At 31.0% G+C, this 16,811-nt stretch overlaps 1 protein-coding gene across 1 annotated transcript; it reads right to left on the reverse strand.

Moving 5' to 3' along the window:
• Positions 1-2,938: 2,938 nt before the first annotated feature.
• LOC131639886 (transcription factor PRE6-like) lies at positions 2,939-4,923 on the reverse strand. Its single transcript, XM_058910326.1, has 2 exons — positions 4,407-4,923; positions 2,939-3,226 (listed from the first exon to the last, which is right to left on the reverse strand). Exons 1-2 carry the CDS (start codon positions 4,530-4,532, stop codon positions 3,074-3,076), a joined length of 279 nt encoding a protein of 92 aa, XP_058766309.1. The 5' UTR covers positions 4,533-4,923; the 3' UTR covers positions 2,939-3,073.
• Positions 4,924-16,811: the final 11,888 nt, after the last annotated feature.

A 16,811-nucleotide genomic window follows, 5' to 3' on the forward strand; every position in this document is an offset into this window, starting at 1 on the left:
AAAGTAAAATCTGAAAAAATAAATAAAATAGCAAAAATACCTCTTGAAGTTTTTATTAATTCAGAAAATTTTTCCTCTATCTTCTTCAAAGTACCTTTCAAATGCTCCTTCAAACACAAATATTCCTAAAAAAATTAAAACACAATTAAAAAGAAAATATAACAAAACGAAATTATTAAATAAAAGAGAATAAAATTAATATGCTTAATACCTTATACAAGTTACAATGGAGAATTTCAATGGAAGTTTGAGATGGATTGGGTTTGAGATAAGGGAGGAAGAAGAAGTTAGAGAGGGATGTTGAGAGTAGAGAGAGGAATGAGGGTTGAAAGAAGAAGAGAGGGTTGAGTGTACGTAATAATGTTTACATTTGCGAGAGAAGAGAGATTGGGGAAAGAGAGTGTAACGTTATTATTAATGCGACATCAGCGACGTGAACTACACGTTGCAACTTTACGAAATGAAATCCACGTCGTAATCAACCAACGTTAATAATAACGTTACCCACCCTGCTCCTTGTTAGTCAACTTTATCTGAATTTTTTTTTTTGTTTTTTCACTTTTATGTTGCGACATGATTTTCTCGCCACAATTTGAATTTCGAAAAATTCAAACTTTCCCCCATGTGTAAATCTGACGTCTTAAATTTTTTATTTTTTATTTTTTGAGTTGCTACATGTTTTACACGTCACAACATTTCTTTTAAAAAATTTTTCTTTCTCTCCCCTTTTTAAAACGTTATTTTTTATTTTTTATTATTATAAACACGTTGCGACGTGATATTCACGTCACAACCTCTTTATTTTAACCACGTGAAAATCACGTGACAATTTCACGTGGCTAGAGAGCACATTTCTTGTAGTAACAGTGTTAAAATCACATTCTTTAAGCCACTTAGATTTTAAGCCACTTAGATTTAGATCTTTGAAACATTTGAGAGTCTTTAGACCTCAACAAAAACTAGAGTTCTACAAATTTACTAGAGTGGTCTTAGACCTACTCCTCAAATAAAGCTCTCTGATCTGTTACAAGATCCAACTCCATATCTGCGTCCATTAAATAATCAATATAAAAGTTTGAGTTTTCAAATACCTGCTTATTCCAACCTTTCAACTCCGATTTGAGAGTTGTGAAATTTTTAATAAAACAAAAGCCTCTGAGCCTTGAATAGAAGAACTAGATCAGCCAGAAAGAATAACCTCATAAAAACCACGGTGAGATAACCAATAGTTATTAAGTCTATGTTTGGTTCTCCGGTAGAAAGCATCAAAATCAATTCTGGATTTGCATAATCAGTTCTGGAGTGTTTTGCATTCTTAAACAGTCAGCCGCCACCGTGCTTTTTCTGGTTCCAAATTGATTTTTTATGAAGTTACAATTCCTAGTTTCTTGAAATCAATTCTAGGAATCAATTCTCCCTTTCCATCAATTTTTCTTTTTTGCCCTTAAATTGAACAATATCCTTAACTCACCATGTTTTTTTACCCTTTTCGTCATTTACACATCCAAAAGCAATTTTAACAAAAATATTCAAACAACATCTTTCATACAAATAACTTTTGTTGTGAATATATCCAAACATAAATCACTTTATATTAAACTCAATTTTAACTAAAATCAATTATATAAAATCAATTTTTTCAAAATTACATTTTTTTCACCGCAGAACCAAAATCACAATAAGTCGAAAAGGCTTCCACCCCATAATTAAGAATGAACATATTCTTAGAAAGGACTCGTTGAAACACCACCCCAAAATTCTCACCAACCATTATTAGAAATTAACTATTTTTGCTTTTTTATTAAATGTTTTAAATCTTCAAAATTGTTAGAGGCCCACGACGAACCTTCCTGTAATCAAATTTCGACAACTATGGTATACTTCTGAACAATACATACATTAATCGAACGGTTTTGTCTGATAGACAAATTTTGAGAAAAAGTCAAGATAGTAAAATTTCAATATCTTATAAACAGTCAGTATATTCATATCTTATTATTATTATCCATTTATATTAATGGTGCAAATGTAACTAGAGATAGAAAATAAATATACTAGGGTTTGTAAACTGTGGTCCAACACAAATATCACGGGTTGGCATTTGGCAAGAATAAGTAAACCGAAAATGGTGTGGGGGCAATGTCACATGCTATACATCAGGTTCAAATTTGTCCCTTTAATGGGTCCACACAAAATACTTAGTTTCTCTTAATAAGATATAAAATACTAAGATCAAACACTAACATGTTGCATCTTCAAAATTGTATATATTTTAACACATTCATGTGAATAGCATCATAGAAAACCATAGGTAGGGTTAGGAAAGGGATACATATAGGATGCATTTGATTTGTTAAAAAAAAAAGATTGAACAGGATAATTTTTCTTGTATCATGTTTGATACAGAAATTAATAAGAGGATTGAAAAAAACATGTGTTAGGGAACTGGACAATAACATGAATTTTTGTCTTTCGACAAATTATCAGAAATTTTTTTGTCGCAAACACAAATTATCAAAAACTATGAAAATATCATATTTTATAAATATTATAGAAAAATTATATTATTGTATTTAATATATAAACTTATTACGAGTTTAGCAAAAACCATTTGCTATACTTGAGCTAGGTTTATTTGATGTGTAATTTTCTTTACTTTTAGAGGGTTTTAGCCTCTCTTGTATAATCCGGATTCGTTTCTTTCAATCAATATATTTTGCTTATTAAAAAAAATATAAATTTATTAAACAAAACAGATTAAATAAATTGTTAAGTCTCTATTATCAAACACAATAGAGTACAAAAAATTATTTTATACCATTCTATATTGTTTGAATTGTTCTGTCTAATACTTATTATTTTACAAATCAAAGCATCCATATAATCATATATTAATTAATATAACTAACCATACTAATTAGGAATTAATTCATTATATTAATAATAGTTATATAATGATAGCTGTTACAAAATATCGAAAGGGTGAGGATATAATTATAAAGTACAAGCTAGCTAGTGAGACATTTTAAAAGACATGTACTCAACACAAACACTAATTTATTAGACATGTTGATCACATAAGTAAGCTCCTAATGATAGCTGCTTGAGGAGTGTTAGGGTCTATGGTGTCCAAAAGTTGTGATAATCGGTCACTTAAATCATCAACCTCTCTATGCAAGTTTTTGATGTAATTGCAAGTCTCTTGCAACACTTTAGCAGCTGAAACCTATATTACAAACAAACACAAAAAAAAACATAAGCCAATTAATGTTGTTGGGAGTTTTTTAATATCCACACATTTTGAGTTGCTAGGGTTATTTACTAGACAATGATATATGCATGGCAAGTGGGAATGTTCTAGTCCCACAGCCTTAGAAGTTTGTGGGTTAAGGGCACAAGACTGATGACTTATCTAGCAAAGACAACCAAAGCCACATAAAATATGTGTGTAGTGTGTGTCATGTGCATGCATGTGACTCCCTTGTATTATAATTAAATCTTGTTTAAACAATTTTCTAGGAACACAACAAATTTAAGGTACTTTAATGAGATTAGTTCTTGTCAAAATGAAAAACTTTAGAACACAACAAATTTAAGATACTTTAATTAGATTACTTTGTCAAAATCAAAAACTTTAGATTAGGTATAGAATAATTTATATTTATATTTTTGGTACACATTATTCAATAGCCGAAATTTAAGTTATATAAGTAAAATATTTAGGTTAGTGAGGGAGGCTCTCAACAAACTTGAGATTCTTGAGTGTGCGTGTGTGTGGTTTAGCAGTGAAACGTTTGAGCCTTGAGAATCTGCTCCTTCAAAGTCTCAAGTTCGAGTCTAATTCAAGCCTCAATTAAGTTTTGACAAAATTGTAAATATATATTAATAATTAATTATTAATAATTCATTTTGATAAAAAAAGTTTTACTTAATTACAATTTTATTTCTTATTTTAGTTTATTTATCTAATTAGTCTCTCTATTTTAATATCAAACAATTTTTGTCTATTTTTTAGATATATTTTTGCACTTAAAATTCATGAAGTGTTTTCACTTGTTTTGTTTTAAAGTTTTGTATGGACTAAAAAAAATTTAATTAGGCCTTTAATTGTAATCTTGCAATATATATCATTAATTTACTCTCTAAAACAAAAATATTTTAAAATCTATTTCAATAGTTAAAAGATCTTAAATCAAGTAGATCAATATAGTTCTTGAAAATGTTGTAGAAATTTATATATAAAATTAAATTAAACTTTATTTTAAATTTTATCAGTTATTATAAGAATTAAAATGACTATAATTACAATTTTAAAGACTAAGCTCATTGAAACCAAACACACAGTTGCAAGGTGTGTGTTTACAATTATGTGTGAGAGAATATAAAAAAGAAAAGAAGATGAATACCTTGTTGGAACGCCTTGCAAGTTCAGGGATAAGTTGTTGCAACTTGGTGATGAGATCATTAATTTGATCATCAGAGATTTCAGTGGAAACACCAGATTGTCTAGAATGAGATCTTCTGCTAGACATTGTTAAGGAGGTGTAGGTGTGTCAGAAATATATTTTGTTGTTTAAATGTAAGTGAAAGAGCCTAGAGAATGTGGCTGAAAAAGAGGAAACAAACACAACCTAGATACTAAACTAGGTTGATACTATATAGTTCTAAGAAGCTCTTATTTAAAGAGAAGATAGAAAGAAAAAAAATGAAAATTAATTATTTAGTTTGTGAGGTGAGACAAGGGATGGAGGAGAGAGAGAAAAGGGTGGCCATGAAAGAGAGATTAGGTTAGTTTGATATAAGAGAATGTTGTTGTCAGTTGGTGTTGGGAGTTGAGGAGGAAAAGTGTTTGAAATAGGTATTAGGTTAGGGTAGGGATGTTATTAAATAGGGATATTGTATGAGGGAGACAAGTAGATGGAAGAGGAATGGGAGATATACTCCATACTGTCCTTTATGCATATGTCCCCATTGGGTGTGCATGTATATCTCTCCCCCCAACTGCTTGGGGACCTCTATGTGTCAGTCTCAGCATACAGGCCCATGATATCTTATTACTTCATTGTCATTTTTATTATTTCAAATGGATCCATTTCCTTGTTTTTTTTTGGTTAAGTTTAATATTACTTCAATGTTTAGTATGAGTATCAATGAACCATAGGAGTGAAGGAGGAAGAATTGGATTGAAAATTGTTTGTGCATATCTCACATATTGTACACACTATGAGTTGGGCTTACAAGGCATTACAAGGGGTTAATGAGGCCCAAAACTTCATTGCCAACTTATTTAGTTACTTGTACATCAAGTATTAGTAATCCACTTAAGACCTTTGTTTGAATTACATTTCACTACTAATTCAAAGTCGTTATAATGAGCATATTTTTTTTAGTTTCTCAAGTTTTAGTGGTTTAGTAAGGACATTTTCAACTTGATCATTTGTTCAACAATATCTAAGAATGGTCGTGTCATTGTTTAGTTGATATTTAAGAAAAAGCAATTGCTCTTTTCTTGACCTATGAGATTCTTAGAAAGATCACTACAAAAAATTAACTGAATAATGGGAGTTAATTTGGAGGGTTTTTTAAAAAAGCCACAAATTATTCTTAAAAAACCGCCCTATTCCCTGTTGCACTTTAAATATACTTTATTTTTTCAGTTTCCGAAGTTTTTTCCATAAAAAATGCAAGTTTAATTTTATTCATTCAATAGTTTAAAATATTTATTGTACAAATAAAAATTATTATAAAAAAAGAAAGAAAAAAATGAAAGCTTTCTTCTTTCGATGTTCTCTCTCGATCGTTGGTGTCTCTTCCCTCGGCGATCTCTTATCGTTTGTCTTGCTCGCAGGTCTCTCTCTTCATGCTTGTCTCGCTGATTGGTCTCTTCCATGATCTATTGTTTCTTTCATTGGTCTCTCTCTGTTTTTTCATTCAACTCTCTATTGATAAGTTTCAAATTTCCCTTCTCTCTTGCCTTTCTCATTCATAATAAGTTCAGCTCTTTTAGTGTGTTTTTCTTACTAATTGAATGATAATCACTTCATAATTTTTAATTTATGATTATTAAAGTTGTTTCTCTATTTCCTAGGGTTTTGATTTTTATTTATGTCTAATTTAAATAAATTTTAGGAATTTCAGAGTTAGGTATTCATACAATAGTTTAACTTGTTTCAGTGTTAGTAAAGTTCTTTGTAATTAATTCAATGAATCTCAATAAAGTAAATTTACATATACATACATCAACAAATACGTGAAATTAAATTCAGTTCATTTTGGTCTGGAAATTTTATTTAATATTGTAAATGAAAATTATCTTTATTGTGATGTTGAAATAATATACATGATCCCATTTTGATAGACTTTGCAAACAAGATGTGAATTTTAAGAAGTTTTAAGGGAAAGGAGTTGTTGCAGTACTCTTTATTGAGTTTATTGATGTGTGAATGGTTATCCGGTTAAGATTGTTCTTCGCATTAATACTTCCTAGACCAAACCTGAGTCATCCTGGTTAAGGATTTGTTCCTTGTATGTGCATTGAAAAGTTAAATCTCAGGGAAAGGTTGTGGACCCCTGTTGTATATTGCTTGGGAATGGAAGATTAATTGGAAAATACTAGGTGATTGGTAAGTCACCTTTTATTTTGGAGAACTTTTTCTTTTGGGATGTATCTTTTGTGCCAAATATTTGTTGGATGTTCTTACTTCTGTTTTTTGCCTCTCATATTGGCTAAAAGATATGAATTTTGTTCTATTTGTTTTGGTCTTTCTTCCTCCTTTCTAATTAATAAATTGTTCCATATTGAAATAGTTAAAGATGCATTTGTTTAACAAGGTCTGACTTTATTTTTTTGGGCAGAGCCATATGATTGCTCTGGTCAGAGAGGCCGAAAAGAACTTGAAGTACTTGCACTAACATTTGGTTTTCTTTGTTAGTGAAATGTTTGGGATTTCTTTGAATCACGTAAACTAAATTTAGTTAAAATAGTCAAGAAAGTTTGTCTTGACTCTTGACAATAGTTCCAGCTACAACTCTACAATTTTTAATCATTTTTCCTTTTGGCTAAACAGATTGAAGACAATGATTAAACAGATTAGTCGAAGCTTTAAGTAGTTTTGAGAACTCATCTTTTCACTTACATCTCTTCACTTTTTGTTTTTTTCCTACATGTAACTTGAGAATCACTTGTTCATTAATTATTTATTTCTTACAAATCAAATAGATAAAAATTATTTGGAGTTTATGCTTACAAAGCATAATACTTAATTGCAGGAATGAGTTACTCTTATAACAGATTCTGCTGTTGTTTTTTATTAATGCTAGCAAGACATGTGGATGTTGTTGTTCGTACATACAGTGTTGTATAAATGGTGCTTTATTGAAAAGAAAGTTACCTATAATTTGTGTTATAGTAAATGAATTTCCTAAATAAAGTTTTAGATTTTATATTTGTTATGTTGAGGCTGTTTTAATTTTAAAGAATATTTGCATTTCTATTATGCATTTGCAAAGAATAAAGTAGTTTTCAATTGTTCAAAAAATTGTTTTAGTTGTAATTTTTAATATGTTAACTTAATTTTTTTTTCCTTTCAAATTTGCCAATGTTGCAGGTAAGCCTAATTCACTGATGGATGCAAGAGAGAACTATTTGGTGCTAGCAGAATTTTATATCTTGTTTTTTTTTTTTAGTTTAATATTAACTTTGAGTTTGAATTGTATCAAACAAGTTTTGAGTAATGAGTTTGACTATGAAATTTGAAATACAATGTTACTATAAGTATTATATATATTTAATAGAAGTTTTTAATCATTTTAAAATTATGACATGATTATTTCAAAATAGAAAAGTACAAAAAAAAATTTAAAGGATAAATTTTAGTTTATGATACATAAATAAATGAGAAAAGGGGTCATGCACTGTGTCAACCAATCACCACCATGCATCCAATTAAAATATTTTTTTATTTAAAAAAAACTTTAATGACATGGCACATTCATGATTCCCTATTGGATGACAGTGTAAAACTATTTTACACTGTCAGTGCACTACCTTTTAACTCTAAATAAATTTTAGAAACAAAAAAGTAGGGATATAAATTACATCTAAATGGTCACCCGTAAGAGGTGGTATAAATCATACAGTATAATTTATACATAACGGGGGTTATAAAGCTCCGCGAAAAAACTCCTGCAAATAATACCAGCGTTCCATTAAAACCTCCGCAAATATACTGCGGCACCCGTAACTGTAGCGTTTTTCAAAACTGCCGCAAATGAATTTGTGGGGTTAACCCCCCCCCCCCCCCCCCCCCCCCCCCCCCCCCCGCTAATTATAAAAATAACCGCCGCTATTTAATCAAGTTTTTGTAGTGGATTGCTTGCTAATTTTATCTACCATGAATTCCACTTCTACTTCCTTACACATCTTCATTTGAAATACCAAACATTGTAACTGTTGTGAAAAACGATGTTAAGAACAAAATATAAAAGGGAATTAGGGGAGATAAGGAGAACACAAGAATTGGTTATAACTGTTATTCTTTTACTTTATCTTAAAACAAGATTACAAGTTTACAAGAATAACAAATAACCTCTCTCACCCTAAATTAGGATTTTCAGCTTAGCAATGATGAGAGACTAGTATGCTATTTATAATAAAACCTAACATACTAACTAATGGGCTTTTTCCACAAGACCCATTTCACAAGCCAACTTAATAAACAAGCTAACTTAACAAATTAGGATTTAAACACTAAAACCTAATTTAACATGCTAACAACCCTAGCATCTTCGACACAAGCATGTGAACAACCTTCGACTTCATGCTTAATCCTGTCGAACCAAGAAGCTACCCTTCGACCATACTAGAGTTCAATCCAATATCTCACAGTAACCAGACTCTTTCATATGATAATAAAGATACTAAAGTTGCCTTTTTGAAACACCGTGAGATTGGAGAGTTGAACAATTTAAACGCATACCTGATTATGCTTATCGTTTCCACTTAGTCTTTACTCCAATCTGTCACAAAAACTAGTCATCTTGTTCCTTTGGCCTTCAGGTTTTTGAAATAAGATGTCATGGTCAACTCTGTCTTGAAACAATTATATGTTCCTCTTTACTGCTTGCATGTGTGATAATTTAAGTTCATATATATATATATATATATATATATATATATATATATATATATATATATATATATATATATATATATATATATATATATATCTTGCATAGAACTATAAGCATGCCTAAATAATTCCACCATTTTATTGTATAAAGTATTATTAATATCCTTGACACATTTATCTCTGCTTAATTTTAAGTGTGTTCTCATAAGAGTACGTGATGAATTGCATCCCACTGTCGCTACCCCGCGAAAAAAACACATATTCTAAAGGATGGAAAGGAAAACATCGAGAAAACCTCAAAAGGGAAAGAACAAGGTCTTGCAACCAAATTCGGGTTCGAGAGTCGATTACGCAAAGTGAAGGTATTAGCACCCCTCACGTCTATCGTACTAAACGGGATCCACTTTAGTTGTTCTAATCAAATGGTGTGTTCATCTAAAGACTTACTTTCTAAAGGGAAAGCATGAATTAATTGATTAGGAAAAGAAAAGGTTTTTGTTATTAAGCTTGCCAGGATTTCCTGAACACCGTACCAACGTATCCTCTTAGTGCAATGAAGAAGTCACAGCTCCGCAGTTCGTCTAAAAAAAGGTTTGTTTGTTGGTTGTTTTTAGTGGACAGTGTTAACGTTCTCACTCTAGCATTTGGCACGGCCTTCGATGCGTTAGAATGAAAATAACAATGCCCTTTTATGAAAAAGTTAAAGAGAAAAGCCAAGATGCAAAATGATTTGGATTGGTTGAAGTGTTTTGTTAGGAAATACCTCAAATGGTCTTTCAATGGCTGAGGCTATTTGAGTATTTAACCCTTAGTATTGAAAATGTTTAGGATACGTACAATACTAAAGTCTATGACATGAGAGCGAGTATTATGTACGAATGAACCAAATGTCTCATGTACAAAATACCCTAAGTAGAGGTAAGGAATAACTCCCGCTCATCTTTTCTCATGTACTTAAGGCTCATGACGTATTTGTATGTATCATATTTATAACATTTTTTTTTTGTATATTTGATTAAGAAAAGAGATTTTTGTTTTGAAAGGAAAAAGAAACAATGCAATGCACAAAGGGAAAAACATAGGGGGAAAATCTACCCTAATGTTATCATGCGTCATGGACTCAAGGTTGAGATAAGGGGAAACCCTAATTATGTTCATGCTTGGATTAAATCCTAAGGTCTAATATTAATTCAATTTAATCAAAGATTAAAATTGAATCAATAAATCTTAAAGGGACATGTCATCACTTAAGCAAAACAAAAATTAATCAATCAACAAGACCAAGTTAGTTCAACAAGAAACTTCATCAAGAAGCTACAAAAGGTATTTTGGCATTTTGAATTTAAAAGATCAATTAAAAGAGAGAAAATAAAGTCCTAACATAAAATCCTAAAATATTAAAGCAAAGGTAACATGAAATATTTTAATTTTTTATCAACATGAAAATGTAGTAAAAAAACAATTTCTAAAATTAAAATCAAATCCAATAATATTTTTTTATCATTTTTTGAATTAATAATGCACAAAAACAAAGAAATGATATCCTAAAAAGTTAAAATAATATCTAAAAAAATTAGAAAATAAAACCCTAAAATATTTTCATGTATTAAACTTTTGACATTTTTTAGTATTAAAAAATATTAAAAGCAAAACAAATAAAAAGGAAAAAGAAAATTAAAATCAATTGGGTCAGGGGGCATAGCGCTGAGACTGGTGTGTTGAGTAGCAAAGCCCAGCCCAATTTCCTTATTTCTGTTTATTAGCAATTAAAAAAAAAGAAAATGCGTGGACCAATGAGGAATCAACACCTCAAAAATTTGAATAAAAAAAGCGCGCCAAAGGCTTCATCACCAACTCTTCTTCTCCTATCACTCCTGAAATTGTGGTGTTTAGATCTCAGATGTCCTAAGAGATGTCGAGACAATGATCTCTAAACAACACACAATGACAAGCTATATAAAAGTGCAGTGCAGAAACTTAAAAGAACACAAGTAATTGTTCACCCAGTTCAGTATATAACAATACCTACTCTGGGGGCTACCAAGCCAGGGATAAGTCCACTATGATAGTATCAGTTTGAAGTACCATGCAAACAATCTCCGGTTCCCACGTAAACAACCTTCGGTTTACTTCCTTCTCGCCTAATCACTACCTGTCATACCCCAATTTTTGACCTAAGATACCACCTCATATCATTTGCATATGCATCATTTGCATCTCTAACAAATTGCATAGCCTGTGTTTGTTACTTGTGATCAGCAGAATTTAAACAAGAAATCACTCATCAGTACAAGCAACAATCAATTAGGGTTTTGTTCCCCCTTCATTTCAAATGAATCATCTTCATCAACGATCAACATTTGGTCCTCAAAGATTCACTTCAACAAACTCAAAGGCTTTGAATCAACCAGATTAGGGTTTTGACTAAAGATAGCATACTCCTGACTTTTGCTCAGGGTTTGACCTAATGAATAAGGACATGACCTCAAGACCCCAAGTGCATCATTTTGACCTAATCCATTGGCTCAAGACATCTCCTACACAAGGATTGATCAACAGTGAAATTTCAAATCATCAAAATTAGGGTTTTGAACTATCAGGGACTAAAATCAGGGATCACATTTGGGAAACCCTAAAAATCCCCAGGAAGTCAATCAAAGGTTTCAATCATCTTCAAATAATCCCTATGACAACATCCAATGGAAATTACATCTCAATTCAAGATCCACAGTCATCAATTTCATCAGGTCGACAATTAGGGTTTTTGACCTAATTCACTGAACAACTGCCTTTTTAATCAGGACATGGTGCCACAACTCAAATCATGGCTCAATATCCTCTAATGCCTCAATATGATCCATTCATACTATTCATTTGATGAGGATAGCCTGGTTCATTGGAAATCTCCAGAAACGCGACTCGTCTGAAAAAGTCAACTGTACAAGATCACCATTGACTTTTGGGGAATTTTGGTCAACCATGACTTTTGAAGTTTTGAATCATTAATATATGATATATGAAGTCATTTGATCAAGAAAAATCAAGAAAATCAATCAAGAATCAGAAAGTCAAAAGTTTGACTTTCCATACTTAGAAAAATTCTAAGTGTTTTTCAATGGTTTTTTCCAAACTTTGGAAGGGAATTTCTCCAAATTTCACCTACAAACTGAAAAAAACTTCCAACATGAAAGTTGTAGATTTTGATCCAATGAACAACTTTGTCACATATAATTTTTTTCCAAAAGATCAACCATTTAAGAGATATGGAGCTTCAAAGTTGGTATCTTTTGAAAATTTCACTTAAAACTTCATTTTCTTCAAAGTTCATGGATCTTTTTCACCCATTTCCTTAAAGGTTTTGAAGAAACTTTCAACTAGGGTTTTGAAGTGTGTAACATGAGCTTTCCAAAATGTCCAAGAGCATGAAAAAATATGGAGTGTAGCCATGGTTTTGAATTTTGACATTAGTGAACTTTTCACTTGAAATTTCAAGTCATTTTGCCAAAGTTACGAACCATTTTGCCAAATGATCCAAGTAATGATGCATAGATGCAATAATTGAAGATATTTTCTGATTTGAGATCAGAATGGAAAGAGATAAGAAGCTTGGCAAAATAACCATGGTTAAGTCACTTTTAACCATTTGCATTTAATGTGAAAGATTCCATTTTATCTCTTAAGCCAAATCATCACTTCTTGATCAACTTGCAAGAGCTTTGCATTCAGAATCCTTGGCCTATAAATAGAGGTTCAAATCATCTTCAAACTCACACCAAAACCTCACAATTATAGGTTTTCTCTCTTCTTTCTTGAATTGCAAGTTTCATAGTTTTCAAAGAGGTAGAAAACTCAACCTCCAAACCATTGAAGTTATGGCCAAAGTGATGGTTCTAACATCTCATAAACATCATATGGGATGTGTTTGATCCATTCACACACCCCAAAACACCTCAAATCTCAAAATCACTACCTTACTTCCATATATGCACATAATAAGCCTTATCATGCCAAAATCAATTCCAGGCTATTTCTGTCCAAACTAACACTTCAAACACCATCCATATACTTCATATGAACTATCCAAACACTCACCATCAACCTGTAACCTCATAATCATCAAGCTCGATCCATACTTGAAGCTTCTGCAGATCGGGTTCCATGGCCTTGCTCAAGTGAATTCAAACTGTTCCAAGCATTCAAACATGCTCCATAAGGTCCATTGATGCTGTTCAGATCAAGAAACAACAACTGGAACTCCTCATTTGCATAATTCGATTCTCAGTTTTGCCATTTTTAAGGTAAGTGCTCATGAACTTCAAACTCTATTCTCCATGCATCATAAATAAAATATGAACATACCATCTTGTTTCTGCACACATGAGGATCATTAACCCTCAATCAATTGCTATTTATCTTGCACATACACAATTTCATGATCAATTTCAGAATTAGGGTTCTTCACGATTTCCAGAAAATTGATGACCTTAGAGTGGAAATAAATGAAATTAAAGATCACCATCATGTTCGTTATGGAAAATCGAGTGAAATAGACCCCTTACTTGATCCAAACAATTCAGTTTTCAGAATTTTCAAATTTGAATTGGGGATGTGTTCTTGGCGCCATTTTTTGTTCATAAATTTCAAATGTTTGTTTTTAATATAATTAAATGGAGGCATGCATATAACAAGCTGCGCGTGCAGCTCAATTGGTCATTGTTTTGATTGGCAAGCATGAGGGCGTGGGTTCAAGTCCTTGTGGAGACAAAACCCAATTTTTATCACTATTTTTCTTATTTTTCTTCATAACTTCATCAATTAATTTAACCAATCAAAATTCATTATTTTCACTTCATTTTTTGCACACTCTTTGTTTAATATACATATTTTATGAATACCAAAAAAATCATCAAAAAAGATTTATTTAATACATTTTTAATTAGGTTTAAAATGACATGTTTTTAGGTATTTTCAAATACTTTAAATATTGTTTTATTTGATTTTTTCAAACATAATCACTTGTAAATATTTTTTTTGTGATCAAACCCTAATCACTTAGGTCTCAATTAAGCATTAAAACTTGTTTTAACTTAATTAAGTTGATTTCTTTTAAATTCAAAATTGTTTTAAAACAAGCGATCACGATTCTTTTCAAAACGATAACCATTTCTTTTTGATTTTTCTTTTCAAAAGAACTATTGATTAAATCTTTTTTGATTGATCAATTGATTTTCAAAACGAAGTGGGGCCTCTCGAATATTAGAGAGTGTAAGTCCCATTTCTTTTCTTTTTGTACAGTTTTTTTTCAAAACAATAAAACTTCTTCAAAATAAAACTTTTTCAAACAGTTTTCAAATCATTTTCAAAACAACAAAACTACAAAGAAACTTCAAACTTTTCAAATAAACCATGGGCCTCCATGTAGGTATAAGTCCCAAGCCCCTTTTGTACATACCTTTGCCTTTGTACAGTTTCAGTTTCTTCAAACAGAAAACTTCTTTCAAAACAACTTTCAAATGGTTTTTTTTCAAATGACGCGTCTGTAAATAAAACAATCAACCATGTTTTGCAAATAAAACATGGGCCTCCACATAGGTATAAGTCCCATTCCAGTACATGAAATTAGGTATTTCATTGTACACCTTTTTTGTACATATCTCGATCAGTTTGATTTTTAACTTTGAACAACAAATCAAAAAATGAAGGTTTTCTTTGAATCTTCCCAAAAATACCATGGGCCTCCATGTAGGTATAAGTCCCAAGCCTTTTGTGAATACTTGTTTACATAGCTTTTGAATAAACTCAAGTGGGTCTCTCCCCGAGTATGAGTCCCGAGCCCCGTGTATACAAATGGATCATGCTTACAGGTATATTTCCTTCATAAACTCCATTATATACACACACTTTGTCATATATATAATTGTTCATACCTGTTCATGTTTGTTCATACTTGTTCATGTTTGTTCATATGTGTGATATGTGTGCTTGTTCAACTTAGTACAACACTAGGTTCCCCATAGCCTCCTATTGGGCTTCGTGCAAAGAATCTCCCTAGTTTAGGTTAGGACATAGAGTATGGTTTCCCGGTGAAATCTGTAACAGCCCGAATTTTATTATTTGGCCAATTAAATTAAATAAGGATTTATTTACTTAATTTGGACGAAGTTTGATAATTAATTGGATCGTCAGTGTTATTGAGAAACGTGTTCAAATTATTAAGTGAAGTTAGAATTTATTCGGTTAATCGAAGAATTAATAAAGTAGAGTATGTAGAGAAATAATATTAGAAATAATATTATTATTGGATTTTACTTATTTGAGATAAAGTCGGATTTAATTGGATTAATTGGAAAATAATATTAAGGGTAATAATATTATTTGTTAGAGCATAATTATTTATTTGACTACTCTATTTTATGATTGGGCCTATTTATTGGAGTGATAAGCAATTAGGGGGTGTTATTAATTTTAAAGCCCAATATACTAAATAAAGATAGTAAGAGAGGAAATAAGGGTAGAAACATCATTTATCATTTTTCTGGTTTTCAAGAATAGAAGTGGAGGAGAGGAACAAGAAGAGGAAGCTAGGGTTTTGGAGGAGAAATCAAGAGGTAAGGGGGAGAATCCTTAATCATTGTGGGCTAGTATAATGGGGTAATGGGTAGATTAATATATTTATATTTGTTCATGGTAGAATTTTATGAAATTTGTGCTTTAAAATTCTGTGTAGTGTATTGGAACCTGTAGAGAAATTAGAATTGAAACCGGAGAGTAATGCTGGAAATAAATACTGTGTGTTCATAATGATTTGTAAAAGAAAAAAAGAAATGAAAATGAATAGAAGTATATCACTAAGTGGGTGACGGCGGAGTGATGTTTGTAGATGAGGATGTGGATAGAGATGTATCACCGCTACTGTTGTTCTTCTGAATCAAAGAAAATGTGTATTTCAATTTGTTACTATTCTTTCATTTTTTTTTATTTGGCTGTTTGTTTGGGTCAATCCCAACATGAATCATCATTACAATTAAATGCTGAAAAACACTATGTTGTAGCTACCTTGACCACTTAAGAAGCATAAGCCGTGAATTTTTTTTATAGGAGGATAGAAACCGCACTGTAGCTGTTCTTGGCCAATTAAAAACCGTGAATCTCGATGCACTTATGTGAAGGAACATGTTACTTCTACTAGTTATTTTGCACAGGAAAAAGAAACATGAAGTACCAACATATATTAATGATAGAAGTGCTACTATGACTAGCTAGTTGTTCAATTAATATAGAGTTATAGTATGTGTGATTAAATGAAAAAAAATGTTGATGTTGAATGGTTATTGGCTAAAGGAAAATGTGCTACTTCATTTTCACTTGCTTCCTTTATCTATTTACTTGGCTGCTAGTGAGTTACTTTTAATCAATTCTAGACATGAATCTCTATTATACTTATTGGCTAGAACCACTACTGTTGTAGCTCTTGAACCATTACACCTTATTAATGAAAAAAATATAATAAGACACCTATATAGATTAATTGATGAATGAATATATATATGTATATATATATTAATTAATAAGAGTGAGATAATATTATACTTGATTACTAGAATGTTTAATTGATGGGTTTTGGTAGACTAATTAGTAAATAATTATAGTTTGGTGAAATTGATTACTATATTAAAATAG

This window comes from Vicia villosa, unplaced genomic scaffold, assembly GCF_029867415.1.
Source record: "Vicia villosa cultivar HV-30 ecotype Madison, WI unplaced genomic scaffold, Vvil1.0 ctg.002836F_1_1, whole genome shotgun sequence".
Taxonomy (NCBI): domain Eukaryota; kingdom Viridiplantae; phylum Streptophyta; class Magnoliopsida; order Fabales; family Fabaceae; genus Vicia; species Vicia villosa.